This window comes from Callionymus lyra, chromosome 18 (genome assembly GCF_982586985.1).
Source record: "Callionymus lyra chromosome 18, fCalLyr1.hap1.1, whole genome shotgun sequence".
In the NCBI taxonomy this organism is placed as follows: Eukaryota; Metazoa; Chordata; class Actinopteri; order Syngnathiformes; family Callionymidae; genus Callionymus; species Callionymus lyra.
The window spans coordinates 11,387,101-11,407,854 of NC_141835.1; the positions used below are offsets into that span (position 1 = coordinate 11,387,101).

Genomic DNA, 20,754 nt, shown 5'->3' on the forward strand with positions numbered 1-20,754 from the left:
CTTGGTTTATTGTTGCTGGTGTGAGCGTGTGCAGTCCACTCATGCGTGGCTGTGTGTGTGTGTGTGTTGTGTGTGTGAGTAACCCTCGGACAAAGGCGTTCAGAGGTTGGTGACCGGTCATCAGATGTCTCTTTAATTCGGTGAATAAAGCCTGGACTGAGAGGAGCTAATTATCATCTCAATGTGTGGCTCTGTGTGAGAGCGTTCACAGCAGAAGCAGGAGGTTGGAGAGCGAGCAGGTCAACTCAGGTGATGTCATGACCCAAATACCTCCTCACGATAAGCTACGAAATATATCCTACAAAAAACGACCATCCTCAGCTCGGACTTTGAAGAAAGAACTTCGGAGTTTGAAAGTTAAAGTTTTAAGGACAAACTTCAGCGGAGACACAATTTTTTCTGCATAAAAACAGACAATAAAATCATGTTTACTCTTATCTTTATAAGTAACTAGTTCAATTGTAAACAAAAAATATTTTATGATGTACTTTTCTCTTTTAGTGTTAGGGTTAGGGGGTCTTCTGCCCCCCTTGCGCCCCCTTACATTTACAAAATATGCTGAAATTAATGGTTATCATAATTATTTAATATACAGTTTAACACTTTCATTGAAATGATATGCACTCACATTTGTTTAGGGGGGTGGGAAGGGGGTCTTCTGCCCACTTTGTGCCCCCTTACAATTAACAATGGGAGCTGAAATGAATGGTAATCATAATTAAAATTAGATGTATTTTATATTTTTTAGGGACCTCCTTTGTTCTCTCTTACAATTAACAAAAGGAGCTGAATTTAATGGTAGTCATAGTTCTATACAATGTATAAAATATGTTGTAAATTTAGTTGGATTTATTTTAATTTTTAACTTTTGCCCCCTTATAATTGCAAAAAGGAGCTAATATTATGTAAATCATACTTAATTAAAATTAGACGTATTTAAAAAAAATCAGGGGGGTCTTCTGCCTCCTTTGTGCCCCCTTATAGTTGATAGAAGTAGCTAAAATTATAGATAATTAATATAGATAAAATATACTGTAAATGTCATTGACATAGACTTTTTTATTTTTTAAGGGGACCCTTTGTTTCATCTAACAGTCGAACCTATTTGAATTTCCAGGGGGTCTTCCGCGCCCTTACAATAAATAAAAAAGGTGGTGATATTCTGGAAATTCCCATTAATTAATATGTATTAAAGCTTCTAAAAATTCACTTTAAATTGGATATAAATTAAATTTCAGTGGGGGGGTCTTTTGCGCCCCCTTACAATCTTTGAAGGGAGCAATTCTGGAAATCTCTATTACTTGGTAAGTAATATATCTAGTTTCAATTGAATTATAATAGGTCATACCTGAAAAATAGACATTTTTTAAATGGGTAAAATCAAAAATCTAGTAAAATAAAATACAACTATTTAAGTAGATCTTAATACTATATATTTCATATACCCTACTTTAAGATACTACCAGCATGTGAGAAGTTCTATTATAAGTTCTTTTAGTCCTCGAGCGGACTAGTTAGTGGACGGGTCCCGTGTCTAATTGGAGGAATGGTATTTCCTCAGCGGAGTGGACTGGGATTTCGGGGCGATCCTGGGAAAGGGGGGGTACACGTTGGCAGGTGTCCAACATCACCCACTGGGGAGAGAGGATCTCAAAACTATCCCCGGGTTTATCGCGACGTCTTGTCCCCCCGGTGTCAAGCCCACCTGTCGGGAGGTTAACTGAGGAAGGAAACCAAGCGCCCGGTCTAAAAATACTGGACTGTTGTTTGGTTTACATCTGATAACACATGCAGAAGATGCACTTATCAACAAGTGGGACGCAGGGGTCAGCACAAGTGTCACATTCACACACATAGCAATCCCGGGGCTCAAGTTTGAAGACGAGCTGGAAATGTTTACAGGGATAATAATCCCATTACTACACGCAGTGAGAGGAGCTGATCCCAGATCTTTATTTAGACGCGAAAATCTTGTTTTTCATACTGAATACATTTAAAATGTGTGTTTATTTATTTACGTCCAGTTTAATTGCAATCATTATAATCCTATTTTACTCAAAGGAAGCCTGTAAAAACAAAACTAATCTTCATAATCCACTTTTGGCGGCTAGCTAGCCGTTTCTGATTTAAGATTAGCTCGTACTTTTGATTCTATTTTAAACTTTTGCGGGCCACGAAAAAACGACTAGCCCGGTCGGATTTAGTCTGTAAGATTTTCAAGTTTGCCTTTTATATATATATTTGTTTTTTGGGACTTTTAAGTAAACATAAGTACGGACAAAGTTATTTTTGGGTGCTAGCATTGCTAACTACCATTGTTAGCTCATCTTATCAGTTCTGCTTCACCCTTTAAAAGAATAAAACTTTTTTTATTCGGATTTAGTCTGTAAGCTTTTCAAGTTTGATACTATTATATATATATATATATATATATATATATATATTATTTGGGACTTTTAGGTAAACATACTGTAAGTACGGACAAAGTTCTTTTAAGGTGCTAGCATTTCTAGCTAGCATCATTAGTTCATCTTATCAGTTCTGCTTCATTTTTTTTAAAGAATAAAACATCTTAAATAAGAGCTAGATTTTTGGAAACGTACAAGTATTATGACTATAAATATTTATTAAATCTCGTTATTAAATATGTTGGATTTAAAATCCTCCAAAAACCGTGCAGATACGATAACAGCATTAAAGAAAGTCCAATAACAGTGATTTCAGTTCACTTTTCTCTCTGAAAGATTACTTATTTTCTTAGCAGTTTCTCATGAAATACCAATTCAAATATACTATTAAAGTACTGCTTCTGTCCTTCACCTCTGCCTGTTCTCGTTCTGTGGTCCAACTTGACGTTTCTATTGAGCAAAACCCGACACTTGAGCAACAAGAGTTGCATAAAGCGAAGGGGAGGCTCCGTTGCATAACTTTGCAAGCAGATATTTTACAGATTGAAAGCGAGACGCTTTGAAGGTGCAGGGTCCGGAGCGACCCGGGGGCCTGGAGGCGAACACAGAGGAGGGGAATTGTGGCGGCGGAGCAGCGTAGCGTGGCCCCGTGGTCCCGCTCTCTGCTCTCCTGCCAGGGTAAACAGCAGCGCCGCATAGTTGGGCAACGCAGCAAAGATTACACTGTTAACATTCCTCCATCTTGGTGGCAACCCACAGACACACTTCGACTACACAACTCTGCTGCGTGCACAACAGCCGAGCGCAACTTTAAAAGGTAGATTTTGGTGTTTTAAAGAAAAAAAAACTTCATTTTAAAAGTGATTAACACTTTACAATTCTTATTATTAATGTAAATACATATTTCTGGAGAAGATGAAAAGTGACCTTAGGTTGTTCACCTGTTTCTCACTGATTTCCTGATAGTGTTTTTTTTTCGAAACATTCAAAAAAGAGGTAAAAAAAAACTAGTATAAACCCCCCCCCCCAAAAAAAAGGTATTAAATTAACAAAAAGGGGAGCTAGTAAAGAAATATTGATACACAAAAGTATTTTTTTTTCACAATACTTTATCGACATTTAAAAAAACAAATACATTAAAAAGTTCCTTATTTTTATCTGTTTGATTTTATATATATATTTTAAGTGTGTATAAAATTGATTTTTTTTTTTTTTTTAACTTAACATGCCGATAAAGCATTTGTTAATTTTTGTGTTGCAATTAAACTTTCGGTCGCTAGATGGCAGCAGTCATTACATCCTCCTCAGGCAACAGAACAATGAAGTCTTGCGAGATCCTGGCCATGACTGAGGACGAGAGGATACAGTGACTCCAGCAGCTTTTAAAGCTGCTGTTTGGACATATTTTGATTTGAAAACAGTTACGACTTCGTCAAGAGTCATGTGGTCTGTAAATTCTGCAACATCAGAGTCAAGTACTCCATAATACTACAAATATATCCTTGTACGACAGTATCACTATATATCACAATATATTGTGTTGTTGCCCCTGTATCATGATAGATCCTGGCGATGACTGAGAATGAGAGGATACAGTGGACACCAGGTCTTTTTTAAAGTTGATGTTTGGACATATTTTGGTTTGAAAACAAAAAAAAACAGTTACGACGTCTTCAAGAGTCATGTGGTCTGTAAATTCTGCAACACCAGAGTCAAGTACTCAGACAATACTACAAATATATCCTAGTTACTACAGTATCACAGTATATTGTTGCTCTGTATCGTATCGTTGACTTAGTCTTAGGTTGCACTTTTTTGTTCGACATTTATACATTTTCTTGATGTTTTATTGTTACGTTTTTGGACTTTTCGTCTAATTTTATCAGTTTTTAAAACGTGTTCCATCTTAAGTACATAATCGAAGCTGAGAAAATACTATAATTTGACGTGACGATCTTCCACCAACTGACATTTAAGCGAGAACGTCGTCTTCCATGATTTTAATTGCTTGAATATTGACTTTTATGTTGCATTTAATGACGGCAGAGACACGACAGCAGCGGCTTTACTTCACGTCCCGCATACCATTAAACAGCTCTAGACTGCTGGACTTAATCTCTGGTCGCCAGTCTACCTCATGACACGAGAGGCTTCGATTTCCCGGCCAAAAGAAGAGGGATTAGCCCAGAAACGTTAAAACCCATATCGCTGCTTAATGTCCACTAAACCACCACTAATTATCCTGCTCGTAGCAGGACAGAGTCATGTGACAAAACTGCCAGTCCTTGTAATTAAGCAGAATAATGTCGTGGAGGAAAAAGTTATTTATTTGCACGGACTGTAAAGTATGCAACAGTTCAAAAAAAAAAAAAAAGAGCAGGGAGGGAGGAGCGTGAGCGGAGCTGCCAAGTTAAGATGATTCTGCCAACGTCCTCGCTGCCAAACAGACGAGAATAAAAAGAAACAAGCTGCTGCAGACGTGAGATTATTCTCACAGAGTCTCGCTCGTAACCGTCTGCCTGGACGAGGTCGACAGATGAAGTCGACGCCGATATGATCTTTAATAGATTTGGATTCAAAACAATCTTTTATTATATAATTAAGATACAAAACTATCTTCGGCTTGTGGCTCCGTCTGGACAAGAGTTAACCTCTGGCCAGTTGAGTCTGAGACCCCATCAAAGGTTAATGTTAAACACTGAAAAATGTTTTTTTTTTCCACGATATATTCAACAGCACTGTATCGGTTTTGAAATTGACAGTCAACATCCAAATATTAACAGTGTTTGCTCAGTTTTGTGGTTTTTCGCATCTTAAGGAACATTGAAATCCTGTAAGGTCCCGGCGATTACTGAGGACGAGAGGATACAGTGGACTCCAGCGGCTTTTTAAAGCTGATGTGTTTGAGATTCAAAACAATTGAAAGCAGTTACGACTTCGTCAAAATTTACGCAAGTAAAGTACTCAGACCAAACTATAAATGTATCCTTGTTACTTCAGTATCACAATGTACTGTACCATTGACCCTGTATCGTGATATGTATCGTACAACTTGAGAATATTTCTACCTTAAAAATGTATTTTAAAAAAAAGTATTTAAATTTGTGATTAATAGCGATTAATCAGAACTCATGACCGTGATTAAATCATTTCTTTTAATCGCTGAATATTGATGATTGATGTGTTTTAAGAATAAATAAAGGATATTCTTTCCATAATGGTGATGACTGAGGACGAGAGGATACAGTTGACTCCAGCGGCTTTTAAAGCTGATGTATGGACATATTTTGGTTTCAAAACAAATAAAAGAAGTTAGGACTTCATCAAGAATCATGCAACGCCAGAGTCAAGTACTTAGAAAAAACTACAAATATATTCTTGTTACAACAGTATCACAAGATATCGTATCATTGCCCCTGTATCGTAATACGTATCGACGGAATATTTTCCAACCCATCCACAAATGTCTCAAAGTTTTTGGTTAAGATAATAAAACTTGATTATAACCTACCTTATTTATTTATTTTAATCATTTTAATCATTGAATATTGACGTTTGTTTTAAGAATAAATAAACGATATTCTTTCAAGGAAATCCTCTTCAACAATAAAAGAAAAATATATTTTTATAAATCCCTGTCGGCTCTTTCTCCTCACCTATAATATACCTTCACCGGCTGCTTTTGATGCAACAAAGGCAGCGCGACGGGAAGTCTGACAGGTCCGATACTTGCCGAGGAGACGTTTCCTATAGCTCCAGAGAAACAGTTCGACACGAGGGAGTATGTAAAGCGTGAGCAGCCTGTGGAAAAGAGTCTCTCGTTGTTCTTTGTTCACCTGAACTCTGCGTGACTCTCAAAGCAGCTTGTATCAGTGAGGAGTTTTCCGAGGGTGTAACCTGCTGAGAATACCATCTTTTGATCCACTTGTTCGCGCTGGTAAGCTCAGGGCGTAAGGAGACGCTATCGCAGCCATATAGAAGGTTAAAGTGTGACTTGTAAAGCTTTGTTTTTGGTTAAATAAGTATTTAGTTATTCAATTATTAATGGTAGATCAAAGGAAATATACTTGATTAACAATAAACGTGTTTAATAGGATCTTAAAGTAGAAAGAAAGTCAAAATAATTCACCATTTTCATTACCTGCATCCTCCGCGTCTACATCGTAGTCTTCGTCATCACCAGACGATAGAGAATCTTGAGCGAAAACAAGACAAAAAAAAAAAAGAGGTTAAAATCCATCTATCAACGCATAAATCTGAAGGCGTTTTGACCTTCAAGAAAAGCAGAAAATCACTTTACCACACTTGTTACAAATCAAGGGACATGAAGAAACAAAGAAGATTAAAGCTGGAATGTTGTATTTGTCACGGCCAAGTGGAGATTAAACCGTATGTACGATCACACACATACACACACAGACACACACACTCACACAGGCAGCGACTCGCACACCAGCACGACACAGTCGACTGTTTCATTGGCAAACTTATGAATGAGCCTTCAGTCCTCGGACGCCGATATAACAACTCAAACATTTACACAGACGTTCGGGTCCATTAGCGCTGCAGCGGCGCACACTCGTGTGACTGTGCGCAGACACAAACGCACACTTTTTTTTTTTTCAGAAAAACAACTGTTTCAAGATATCATGCGAAACATACCAGCGGAACACAAGTTGGTAACAGAGTTGTATTATGTTGATTAAATTACGCGAACCGTGACATTGTGGCTCTCCTTTAACATGGTTAGTAAATCAACTGCTGATCATAGTTTTGGTTTTCTTACCATAAATATAGAAAGTTGTTTTGTTTAAGTTTTTGTGAAAGGTCTGAGTGTGTGTAGGCGTGTGAGCAGCAGCCATACAACATAATTCAATCATTTTCTTCTTCAACTTTTCTTGACCTCTTGAACTTCTTGGAATAGTTTTAGAAACAAAATCATAAATGTTTCATTAGATATTTGTCTTTTAAAATAAATAAGTACATAGGTTTTAGATAAATGTTTTCCAGAAATAAACAAACTATCAACATTCACAACAATCACAATACAAGTAAAACATCATAACAATAACAACATCATAAGGACAATAACAAGAACAACATCATGACAATAACATCATCATAAAAATGACAAAAATGACAACAGAATAACAATCACCACCACAACAAAATAACAACAGCCACCACAGCACAACAACATTATTATGAAAATAACAACAACAGCATCATAACAATACCAACGATTACAACAGACTAACAATCACCGCACAATAACAACAGCAACTATATCAAAATAACAACAAAATCATCACGACAATAACAACAAAAACAAAATTACAACAGCCACCACATCACAACAACATCATTATGACAATAATAACATCATCATAACAATAACAACAGAATAGCAATCACCACCACACAATAACAACAGCCACCCCACATCACAATAATAACATCATCATAACAATAACAAGTATTACAACAGAGTAACAATCCCCACCACAACACGACAACAGGGACCGATTCACAATAACAACAACATCATAACAATAAGAACAATTACAACAGAATAGCAACCACCACACAACATAATAACAACAGCCACCACATCACAAAAACGGCATCATCATGACAATGACAACAGAATAGCAACTACCACACAACATAATAACAGCAGCCACATCACAAAAACGGCATCATCATGACAATGACAACAGAATAGCAACCACCACACAACATAATAACAGCAGCCACATCACAAAAACGGCATCATCATGACAATGACAACAGAATAGCAACCACCACACAACATAATAACAGCAGCCACATCACAAAAACGGCATCATCATGACAATGACAACAGAATAGCAACCACCACACAACATAATAACAGCAGCCACATCACAAAAACGGCATCATCATGACAATGACAACAGAATAGCAACCACCACACAACATAATAACAACAGCAGCCACATCACAAAAACGGCATCATCATGACAATTACAACAGAAGAGCAACCACCACACAACATAATAACAACAGCCACCACATCACTAAAACAACATCATCATCATGAAAATTACAACCGAATAGCAACTACCACACAACATAATAACAGCCACCACATCACAAAAAACAACACCATCATCATGACAATTACAACAGAATATCAACCACCACACAACAAAATAACAACAGCCACCACATCACAACAACATCATCAAGTCAATAACAACATGACAATAACGGCAGCATCATAACAATAACAACAATTATAACAGAATAACAATCACCACCACCAACAAAAACAAAAAAACACAATACAATCCCCAGCCCACAGATTTAACATGTGGCAGATGCACAAACGTTGACTAGAAGTCGCTCAGTAGACAGGGTCACGTTGACTTCACGAGGAATAATGATGGTTGGAAAGAAAAATCAACAGTTGACAGAAGAAAAGTGGGAAACACATTTTTTGTTGTGGAGCTGAGAATAAGCTGAGCAGAAGAAGTAAACAAAGAGCACTTCCACTGAGCTGCTGAGTGCTTGCTAGCATCATGCCTCCCGCCTTCAACCGAGACGCTGATCAACACCATTTCCACGCAGCTTGCAACCAAACACACACTATGTGAGTGTGTGTGTGTGTGTGTGTGGAGGTGGGGGGTGAATTAAGAGCGAGCAAACTCTCATTTCTTGCCACCCCATCTGTTTCCAATGATGAAATGTTTCAAGCTAATTGCTTTCTAACTAGTTGTCAATAAAAGGCTCAGCTTGTGTCCGCGGGTTAAATGGGAAGTAGCTGTGACTTTTAATCGCCTTTTTGATTCTCTTTTGACCTTTTTAAACACCCTCCCCCCCCCACCACCCCGACACTGTAACACCCACTCGACTCCCAAAGAAGTTCTGGTCGAGGAGGAGCTGTTTCTCCGGGAGAGAAGTCGCCCTGTGCCTCCGTGATAAGCCTGTTTTTGTGTGTGTTTGCAGCCGGAGCGAAGCTTAGGTACATCTTTTTTAATTAATGATCAAACAACAACAAAACAAACCTTTGGTAACGGATGCTGCGCTTCAAAAACAGGTCGTAAAGGAATCTTTAGCTTGTTCACTTTTTATATTTCCCCCTTAGACAGGCGTTAAATAGTTGTATAAAATGAATAAATCAAATAAAAACATGATGATTGGTTAATTGTGTTGAGTTTTTGGTTTAACGGCATATTAACAATGAAACTTTTCATTATAATCATTTATTTTAACTCCATCCTAGGAACAAAAACTCCCTCCCATAATGCAACACTAAAACCAAAGCTCTTTACAGCTTCAGTTTCCAAAGTTTAATAAATTATAATCATATTTGATCTAATCTTTTTTTTTTAATATTATTTATACCGAAAGGTTCAATTTACTAGATATTAATTTACTTTTAAATACTTTTTTTTTTTTTTGTATTTCCTGTATTTTTTTTAATTTTTAATTGAACCTTTATTTATACAGGTAGTCTCAAGGTCTCATTCTCAAGAGGGACCTAAGAGAGACTATCAACGATTAGTTACAGACAGACAAAATATATAATAAAAGTACCAACACAGTCAAATTCAAAGCAGATTGAAATGTAAAAAACAGGAACACGTTTTCAGAGATTTTTCAAGTGCTCTAAAGTTGTCATATTTTAAAAGAAAAGGAGGAAATTAACTCAAATTATGATTTAAAAAATAAAAAACAAATGATTCCTTACATGATTTTTATACAAAATGATGAATAAATCTATTTAAGAAGAAAATAAAGTCATCATTTTACAGCTTTTTTTGCCAATAACATTAACTTTTCACATTGTTTTATTAACAGCAACTGCCATAGTTCTCAAAGTTATTTCCATGTTTGCAAAAGAGTTTAAGACACTGAAGTTGATTCATTGCCTCAATAAAGACAATTATTGCGGCAAAATTAAAATAAATAGCTTCCATCTTCTACTACACCCTCATATATACACTTCTGGTTTATATAGCTCCGCCCACTTATGACTTATGAAACTGCCCTCATCATCAATCATCGACTAAAAGAGAATTCATCTCCACTCACCCGTCACCCTCACGGTGTAGTTGCTGAGCAGCGCGTTACTCTGGGCCAGTCGACACGAGTAGACGCCCGAGTCCTCGTACGACACGTTGATGATCCGCAACCTCTGACCCAAGCGTGTCCGGTTGGTCGGCACCAGGCCGGCGCCGTCTTTATACCAGACCACGCGCTCGGACGGGTCGTCCAGATCGCACGCCGTGTCTAGCGTGTCGCCCATGCCCAGGACATAGTCCTCCAGGGAGGGCACCTCGCTGGACACGGATTCTGAAGAGACACAAAAAGTAGAGCGGGTTAGATTTTTTTTTGGGTTACCGCACAGGGATGCTGACACACGTGCAACAATGCGGCGCCAGAACTCGCCCCATTGGTCTTTCAACAAGTGTGTTGAAACACACCCACGTGAGCCTTTGTAAAGACCGTGAGGTGTGTTAAGTGTGTGATTGATGTCCAACAACACACCCACTGTTGCGACACCGGGCTGGATACCAGCATTCCCAAGCGTGTGGAGGGAATAGAAAGTCGCCGGATCTCTGACTGAGATCTCCGAAAATTTGGAGCCCCCCCCCCTGGGGCGAGACTCGGATCCAGACTCACATCGTACTATAGGTGATGTCCATTATAGATGTGCTCGACCAATTATGATCCGAGGCGAATGCGGAAGTTACTTTTATTTTGTTGCCAATTTGTCGTAATAAAACATCGATTGCAAAAACGTAAAAATATGACTACGGTTGCGTATCGGCAAAAATGTTGTGATACGATGCATACCGCGATACAGGGTCAACGATACGATACATTGTGATACTGTAGTAACAAGGATATATTTGTAGTATTGTCAAGTACTTGACTCTGGTGTTAATTGACAAAGTCGTAACTACTTTCGTTTGTAACCAAAATATGTCGAAACTTGGAGCTGGAGTCGACTGTATCCTCTCGTCCTCAGTCATCGCTGCGATCTGATTTCAATGTTGCTTCAACTGCGGAGGACGTTATGTATGCTGCCATCTAGCGGCCAGAGGTTTTATTGCAACACAAAACATGAACAAACACCCTGAGTATTTGCATGTCGATTATACATCTTAAAAAAACCCCACAATTTTAATATTAATACAGTGATGATTAATATTGATAGATTATGGATATTTAGCTGTACTCATATTTTACTACAACCTGAAACATTATTTAAAAGTAATTAATTACAAAAAGTTTTATTGGATTTAACTTATTTTAAGGGAGAACGAATATTTACAGATGAAAAGATGGAAACAAATTAAAAACGAAATATAATGAACAAAATACTTTTTCTACACAGAGTGTAAGGGACGAGGTATGTCTATCTTATAGGGCCAAACTTTTATTTAGCTTTTTATCTAACCCTTTTCTTTGGCTTTATTTATTCGTGATAATCCTCATGACTTTTTAAAAAAAAGTGCGTCTTCCAGTGAAACTATATACTAGTGTTATTCTCTGAACAAGCAGGTCCATTCAAGAGAAGAAAAACACAGAGGCACTGGTGCACGAAACATAAATTCAAACGCAGCATGAACAGCTCGCTAATGCGTTACCTTCGACTCTCACCAACGTGGAAAGAAAGCCAGAGTGTTTCTTCGGATCTTAAAGCTGGATAAATGGACTTGATGACGGAGATTAAAGGGTCTCCGGGGACTCATAGTACTCCTGGACACTTAAAGACTTCTTCAGGAGCTCTGACCTATAGACGTCCCCCCGACTCGTTTTTTTTTTTGTCAGGGAATTTTCTCAAACGTCCCGGTTTGCTCCCGTTTTCTCGACTCATCCAGTTTCAGTGAGGATTCAATAAAAGTGATGATGCAGTAAAAGGGAATGTATTCTCTTTGATCGTTCTATCGGGGCCTCGGTGACCAATGTTTACGCCTCCCGAGGCCCCCCCACACGTGACATTTTCCAAAATGGACCAGATGAAATTAAAACAAGAAAATGTTTCCACTGTCAGACAAAAGACAGAAAAAAGCTTGTTTTTGATCACTATTGATGCTTCAGATGTCGCTCTTTGAAATGCAAATGCAATTTGCGGTTGGAAGGTGTTTTAAAATAGGACGTGATTATCGGAGTCCTGCAGCGCCTTTGAGCTCAGACAGTGGAGTCCCTGAAATTCCACTGCGTGGGCGCCTTTATTTTGAAAAATTATAAACGTCTGCAGTATTTTTGGGACTATAAGGGCGCACCGGATAATAAGGCACATTAAACCCAGTGGGGGTTTTATAGTATACCAGAGATAATAATAATACCATGGAGCCTCGTAGAGTAATAAAATGCTGCCTTGCAGGGTATTACTAAGCCACCTCACAGGGTAATACCACGTTACCTTGCAGAGGAATACAAGGGCGCTTGGAATGGAAATACTGTGGTGCCTTGCAGAGTAATACTACGGTGCCTCGCAGGGTAATACCACATCGCCTGAAGTTGAACGACTAAGGTGCCTTGTGGAGTAATACCACGATGCCTTACGGGGTAACACCACAGTGCCTTGAGTGGAAATACTATGTTGCCTTACTGAGTAATACTACAGTGCCTTGAGTGGAAATACTATGGCGCCTTGTGGAGTAACACTACGATCACTCACGGGGTAACACCACAGTGCCTTGAGTGGAAATACTATGGTGCCTTACTGAGTAATACTACAGTGCCTCGCTAAGTAATACCGCAGCAGATTACATGGAAGTATCACGAAGCCTCGCAGATACTAATACCAAGGCACATCGCGGAGTAATACCAAGGCACATCGCGGAATAATACCAAGGCACATTGCAGATTAAGGGCACAGCCCCATTGCGGGGTAATACTACGGATCCTAGAGATGCTGCTTCATAGCTTACAAACATAACAACAGATTTTGGAGCCTGGAGTAAAAATTAAAACTGCTCAAGGTTCGTAAGTACAGCCAGAATGAATACATAAGGCTGATTTCGGAGAAGATTTTTATGGATTTGAAATGCACCATATAGTCCAAGTAAAACACCCTTTTTATGGCTACTATTTTTAACATGTTTGGTGAGCTTGACCTTGTGACTTCCTGCGAGAGTGCGTATCTGTGCGAGTGACCGTCAGACTTGTTTGTACGTTTGTGTTCACTCCATATATCAAGAGGCCCCTTTACGCCCCGTGGCTAAATATGATAACAAATGGCCCTTTAAAATAACACAAAATCCCTCTTTGAGATACAGGGACGGGCTGTTCGTGAATGGGCGACTGGCTCCATCTTTTTCAGCGCGTCTGAAGAGGTTTATTTATCCTCCACAAACTTGCCCAGGGGCCGGCAGGCATGCTGTGGCCTCGGGGATGAAAAGGCCCCTTTATTTGGAAGGCCTTTCCATGTCTGCCTTTTTTTTATGCCTCACCAACACGCACACTGCCAAACACACACACACACACACACACACACACAAGATTGAGCGAGGGATCCTGGAAGACCAGGAAGTGGTAAAGTCTTAGAATCCATCACCAAGGCGGCCGTTGTGTCAGGCAGCAGGAGGTCCAAAACCTGGATCATGGTTGGAGGCAAATACTGTTTAAAATATGACGTGACAAGTTGACTAACGTTCACAGAATGAGTCGAAAGTCATTAGTTTATGTCATCTGGACACATTTAGTCTGTTTAACATTTTGACATGATAATTATGAAAGTTTTAGGGGCGTGGGGTGGTGGGCAGAAGACCCCGTTAGAAATGTAAATCCTTCCAATTTTAATGGAATTCATACTATATTTAAAAGATTCTAAAGAAAGATGATTTCCATAATTATGATGCTTCCTAAGAATGTGCTTCTGAGTCGGTTTATATTATAAACTATGGGCGAAGGGTGGCGTGCCCTCATAGAACCAAGGTTATTGTTTTGCTTGAGTTCTTTTAATACAAACGTTTCAATTTGATCTGCCTTAAAAAACAGCATCATTCAAACTTGTGTTTATATTTGCAAATAAACATTTAGGCCTTTATGAAAAACTTCCAAAAGGGCATCCTGGAAAAACAAATCTTTACTGAAGTCCAGCATGTATCAATAGCTTTGTTACTTTCCCAGTATAAGGGGAGAACAGTTATTGCTCAGTAGTTCGTTATATTATCTGTAAAAAAAAAAAAAAAAAGAAATATGACAAATAGACATTTTCGTCATAAAATATTAAATATTAAATAAAAAATATATATGCATGGATATGTATTTTTGTGAAATTGTTCCAAAAAAATTACTTTTGAATGAATTGAGTGTGTTTGGAATCACTAAAAAGGGACTTAAATAGAATTTTCTTTAATTAAAACCAGACTAAAATTTGTTTTTGTTAACAAAAATGGACTCAATTGGTTTAAAAATTGGACGTCCAACATTACAACATATGTTTTTGAGATAAGTCACTCGCGGGACGTGTCTTAGCTTCGATCAAATAGAGCTGATGTCTCAATCTCCGGACGCCACTGATATAGGAGTTCACACGTGGGTTAGGGTCGTGACTGGAAAAAACCTGCTGAATAAGGGTCGGGGGTTGTGCATGTTTGTGTTTCGGTCTTTTAGATCAGGAGTCCGTCCTTCAACTCTCGCCAGTGTCCATGTTAGGGTCATCGAAAGATTTCAAACCTTTATTACAAGACATTTTTCAGCCGCTGGTTCCTAACTTTGACTTTAATATCAATCATTTATACTCATCGAAGTCAACTTCCTTCCCTCAGAGTGGATCAATCGTATTGATCTCTAGATCGTTTCCCAACAAAAGTGCTGACCGAGCACTATTTCATCATCCAAAGTCTTAGTGTCTTTTGACATCAGATCAATAAACCTCCCCCAAAAAAACAGATTTTTCAAGGACTCCCACCCTCCAGATTAACATCCAGTCGTCTTAAACCCGTACGTTTGAAACCGGTTAAGAACATCTAATCGGATTGGTTCCTCCGCGTTGTTTGCAAAAGTGTGATTATGTTGTAAACGCAGAGCCTCGCACACTCCAGACATCCTGACCATTGTGGGCTTCTTACACTTTGTCTCCTGAATTGAAACTAGGCCAGTTCGTCTTTGGAATGGCAATTACCGGAGACCCAGCCCTTTTTTTTGGGGGAGGACGGTGAAATCGGGGGGCGACGATGAGGGTATGAAAGGGAGCGAAGGCAATCGGCCAAGATGGATGTACAGTAGCGTCTGATGCCTGTTAGCATCCCGGCGCGCCGGGAGGAAGACGGGGGAGGGCGGTTGGCACAGGCCTGGGCGGGATGTTTAGCGCTAACGTCTATGGTTAACTTGCTTTTTTTGCGAGGGGACCCTTTTGATAGAGCTTGGCAAAGAAGAAGGGGCAACAAGCTGGGGGAAGCCCTCCCTTTCCCCCCTTTTCTTGTCCTTTCTCCTCCGGTTCTTGATCTCGGCCGAGCCATCACTCTTTTCTCCGGCGGCCCGTCTTGGCAGGCTTCTCCACACCGGTGTGAGGTTGTCAGGCTGGCCCAGATTAAGGCCATTGTCCCAAGGTATTTACATCCGGCCAAACCATATTAAACAGAGATTAGGGGTTTTCTCTTTGCCCGTCGCATAAAAAGGAAGAGAGAAAGCGCTCGGGGGGGTTAAGGATTTACTATTGGCATAGCTGTGAAATGGAGGAAGAGAAATGTGCTTTTTATGCACAGAGGAGTGGACGGTTGGTGGTGGTTCTTGGGGGGATGCATTGGATCCTGTTTGAAGGTCGTACGACTTTGGCTTGTCGAGAGGCAGTAGGGTTTGCCAAATGGCTGGCAGCCGGTGCAGTTTCTTTTCTTTTTTTTCTTTTCCCCGACATAGAGAGCGGTAAAGAATCCGTTGGCTGAATTGAAGAAGACTAATTGCTGTTGTCCACTGACTAATGAAGGCTTGAATTGCCAAAGGTTTTTATTTAAATAGGAAATGAACAATATGAGGACAACCAGGGATGTAGAAGATTTATAAAGTTAGCAGCCTCAACTGCATCTGAACAAGTGCACTTTACTTCAAATCAATGGGTGTAAAAAAGTATATTGTATGCATGTCCATGTGTGTATGTGTTCCTGATCTTAATCTTAAACTGGGTATTACATAATAACTAAGAATGATTTACAGGGTTTCAGTTTATGTTGTGAATTGTGTGGGGGCACTAGGGGGCAGCCCCTTGTGAAAATTCAAATAGCCCTAATTTCAATTTGATTTATACAAGATGAGTAGATAGATAGATAGAGAGTGATAGCAATATGTTCTTTAGACCCTTAGAAAAGCAAAACTAGGTACCAAACTTTCCCTTGTGATGATGTTTCAGCTAGTAAATATTTTAGTAGGGGTGTGTGTTGGTAAGATACTGGCGATAAAATACGTATCACGATACAGGCGCAAAGATACGATATATTGCAAGACCAGAAGAACAAGGATATGTTTGTAGTATTGTCGAGTACTTGGTGTTGCAGAATTTACAGACCACATGACTCTTGGCGAAGTCGTAACTACTTTAATTTGTTTTCAAACCAAAATATGTCCAAACATCGGTTTTAAAAGCTGCTGGAGTCGACTGTATCCTCTTGTCCTTGTCATTGCCAGGATCTAGCAGGATTCTATTCTTTTTTTTGTGTTGCAATCAAACTTCCGGCTTCTAGAGAGCAGCAGTCATAAGAACCTCCACAGCTAAACAGTGTAAATATTTGCATTGCATGTATTTAAAAAAGAAATAAATGGAACACTTTTTTTTTTACTTTAAGCCATTACACAACTATAGATAAAAGTGCTGTTGAATATCATTACAGTATTTCGGAAATAAATTTTGCGATATACTGTATAAAGGTATCAATATTTTCAAACACCCCTAATTTATACATCTCTTTGCCCATTAAAACTACACCCGAAACGCTACAAGGACTACCAGGCTTAAAAACATTTTTTTTGTGATGATAAATTAAAGTAGCAACAAAACTTTTGAACATGGAAAAAGTGTTTCACACTCACGTTATCAAAAACCGAGGCCCTGGAAGCGTCCTTCTGATTGTTTTTAGTAAACTGTCTAAAGCGCACACGAAAGACCTTCATTGATTCAAGATAAACGTTATTTCTTACGAAAACACATTTGTACTACAAATATCTCCAGCTTCAGTCCCACGCTAATAATCTGGAAACAATCACTGAAATGTGGAAAGTATTTTCCTCCCGTTTGAGAAACAGTCTAATCTTCGCAGCAACCAAACACCTAATTACCTTCAATAAAAAAGTCCATTTGTTGTTGGATTGTTTGCCACTGGTTTGGGAACAGAGAGCGCTGTGAGGGCTGGCTTTTATTTTTAGCACAGTGGAGTTAGGGGGAGAAAATGAACGCCTTAATGGAGACGAATATCTCCAAGAGCCATCTGGGATTGATCATATTTTTAAAAAGTAGCTGAAAGTATACATCATTTAAAATGCGTGTCTACGGAAGTGTCTTTATTTTCGAGGGTGGAATACATCACCCTACTTTTCAACCTATTTCTAGTCTGACTGTTGAAAGCAAAGTAGAGCTCACGTTGTTGTATTACAAGTTTTGTCGGTTATGAACATGTGAGACAAGTATGGACTCTAGCAATGTGGTAACAGCTGTAACATAAGTAATAATACATGAAGTATCTTAGCAACGAAATAATAAATCACAAGCATATATTCATCATTATTGTAATCGCTTCTAGAAAAGTCACCTGCACATAACTCGTAAGAGTAGGTGTTGTATTTTGTATTCTAGAATCTGGTGATATTGCGATACTGTAGTAAGGATATATTTGTAGTATTGTCAAGTAGTTTACTCTGGTGTTGCAGAATTTACACATGACTCTTGACAAAGTCGTAACTGCTTTCATTGGTTTTGAAACTAAAATAAGTCCTAACATCAGCTTTTGAAAGTGACTGTATCCTCTCGTCCTCAGTCATCACCAGGATCCCACAGGATTTCAGTTTTCCTCTGACTGCGGAGGACATAATGACTGTGGCCACCTAGCATCAAGTTTAATTGCAACACAAAAATGAACAAACACCGAAATATTAGATAATTGTATTTAAAAAACCAAAAACCATAAAAGAATTATGATAAAAAATTAAAAAACTATTGAAAGTTAAAAAAAGGTATAAATAAAATTGATACAATGCTGTTGAATTTCGATAAAGTATATAAAAAAATATATTGCGATGTTTATTGCTTCATCGACTTTTCCTTAGACCCCTACTGACAAATAAAAAAAAAAACTTTTAATCACAGTTTTACACAATATGTTGTTTGGCCCAAAACTTGCGGTGAGTTTTTAAAGCTCTTCATCGAGTTTTAAATTGTGCTTTTGTATATAAAAGTAGTTCTAAACAAAGCTTGGTGCGTGAGCGGCTGCCAATAAAAGCCATACAAGCCAACGAAAATTCTTCAAATTTAACTATATAAACTGAAAGAATAATTAATAAAAATAACAAAAGTGCTTGTTTATTGTCTTATAAAGAGTGCAGCTGTCCCAGCTGCTTAGGGTGAGAGGCTCAAAAGGCAAACAAACAGTTTAGACAACACAGTTTATCTTAATTTTTAACAACATTTTGTCGTTTCAATCAGTTTGACGTCATCCTTTCTTAGCGTCGAAAATATGGTTCTAGCAGCGTCTTCTATTGTGCCACAGACAACACAAGGGTTTATTATTTCGACTCCCCTGGCCAAACAACATCAGGGCAGGGGGGATGGGTGCCCGTGCAAGGGGTTTTCAATATTGGATGTGTCAGCTGCCCTGGGTGGATCAGTCTGGGGATGAAACAGATGTGCACAGAGGGGTGTGAGGGGAGACCCCACCAGACAAAGATGGAAAACACAGTTTAATTAAACCTGCTCCTCCAAGATGAGGACCAAACAAGATCGAAAGAATAAACTCCAGAATGAGGTGCAGGTAAAAAAAAAAGGTTGAGAAACAAATAAATCAGGAACACACCTGCCCTTCATTCCCACACACGCCGCATCTATCCTGCTTCTATTCACAGAAATGTAAATTGGGTGCAGCAGAGCCAGACAGAAGTGCTTCTGCTTCTGATTAGTGGTCAGAGATCGAGCGCTTCCGTGGACCCGAGCCAGCAAACTGCAAAAAAGTTGCAGCATGAGAACCACTTATTGTCGTGATATATCTTCAGGAATAGAAATCCTGTTGCACTTATTGTCTGGGGTAAAAAAAAAAGAAAAGAAAGTCAATTTGAAACGGCTGTTTGAGCAGCGTTTTTTTATATTTTTATTTTTGGTGATGTGGACCATCAAATGCAAATCTTGTTTTTCTTTCTTCGGCGTGAAGGAATTACACCGTCCAAAATGTCTGGACTCATGTGGAGACTGAGGTTGATGTTTGTGTTTAATGATGGTGAGAATGGATCAGTTGAGTAATGGTCGGTCTCGGTCTTTGTGTTTCTTGGACTCTTTACAAACTACCATCTGTTTTTGCAACAAAACACATTCGAACTGAAGACTTGAAAACACACAAAAGTCTGGTCAACATCTATCAACGGGCCTCGGAGGAGAACTTGACCCTTTACTAAAAAAATCTTCAGTATTTGCTAGCTATTGCTAGTTTGCATTATGTCATTTGCTAGCCAATTGCAAGTTAGCATTATGTCGTTTGGTAGCCAATTGCAAGTTAGCATTATGTTGTTTGCTAGCCAATTGCAAGTTAGCATTTTGTTGTTTGCTAGCCAATTGCAAGTTAGCATTTTGTTGTTTGCTAGCCAATTGCTGGTTGGCATTATGTCGTTTGGTAGCCAATTGCAAGTTAGCATTATGTTGTTTGGTAGCCAATTGCAAGTTAGCATTTTGTTGTTTGCTAGCCAATTGCTGGTTTGCATTATGTCGTTTGGTAGCCAATTGCTAGTTAGCATTATGCACATCGCTTTTCAAATTCTACCTAGCATTATAAAAATGTATAACCAATTACATTATGTCATCACATGTCAATTGCTAGTTAACATTATTTCAATCGCTAGCCTATTGCTAGTTAGAATTATGCAAATTGCTTGTCAAATTTTAGTTAGCATTATGTTAACCTATAGCCTGCCAACTACTAGTTAAAACCATGTCAACAGTAGCCAATTGCAGGTTGACATATGTAACTAGCCAGTTGTTAGTTTGCATATTTCCTTCGCTAGCAAAGTGCCAATTAACATTATGTAATTATTAGCCAATTGCTAAATAGCTTTATGTCCTTCAGTACCCAATTGCTAGCAGAAATTGTGTCGATCGCTAGCCCATTGCTAGTTAATGTTATGTAAATAGCTAGCCAAGTTGGTACGGGAGATT

At 38.7% G+C, this 20,754-nt stretch overlaps 1 protein-coding gene across 6 annotated transcripts in view; it reads right to left on the bottom strand.

Moving 5' to 3' along the window:
* fgfr3 (fibroblast growth factor receptor 3) overlaps positions 1-20,754 on the bottom strand; it is a 67,831-nt gene that overhangs the window by 33,748 nt on the left and 13,329 nt on the right. For 4 of the 6 annotated variants that reach the window (XM_087780553.1, XM_087780554.1, XM_087780552.1 and 1 more), the window contains exons 3-4: positions 10,488-10,748; positions 6,538-6,603 (exon numbers count right to left, since the gene is read on the bottom strand). In XM_087780553.1, coding sequence (XP_087636679.1) covers positions 6,538-6,603; positions 10,488-10,748 — 327 coding nt within the window. The remainder of the gene's footprint in view (positions 1-6,537; positions 6,604-10,487; positions 10,749-20,754) is intronic. The other 2 variants (XM_087780556.1, XM_087780557.1) reach the window with 1 other exon arrangement.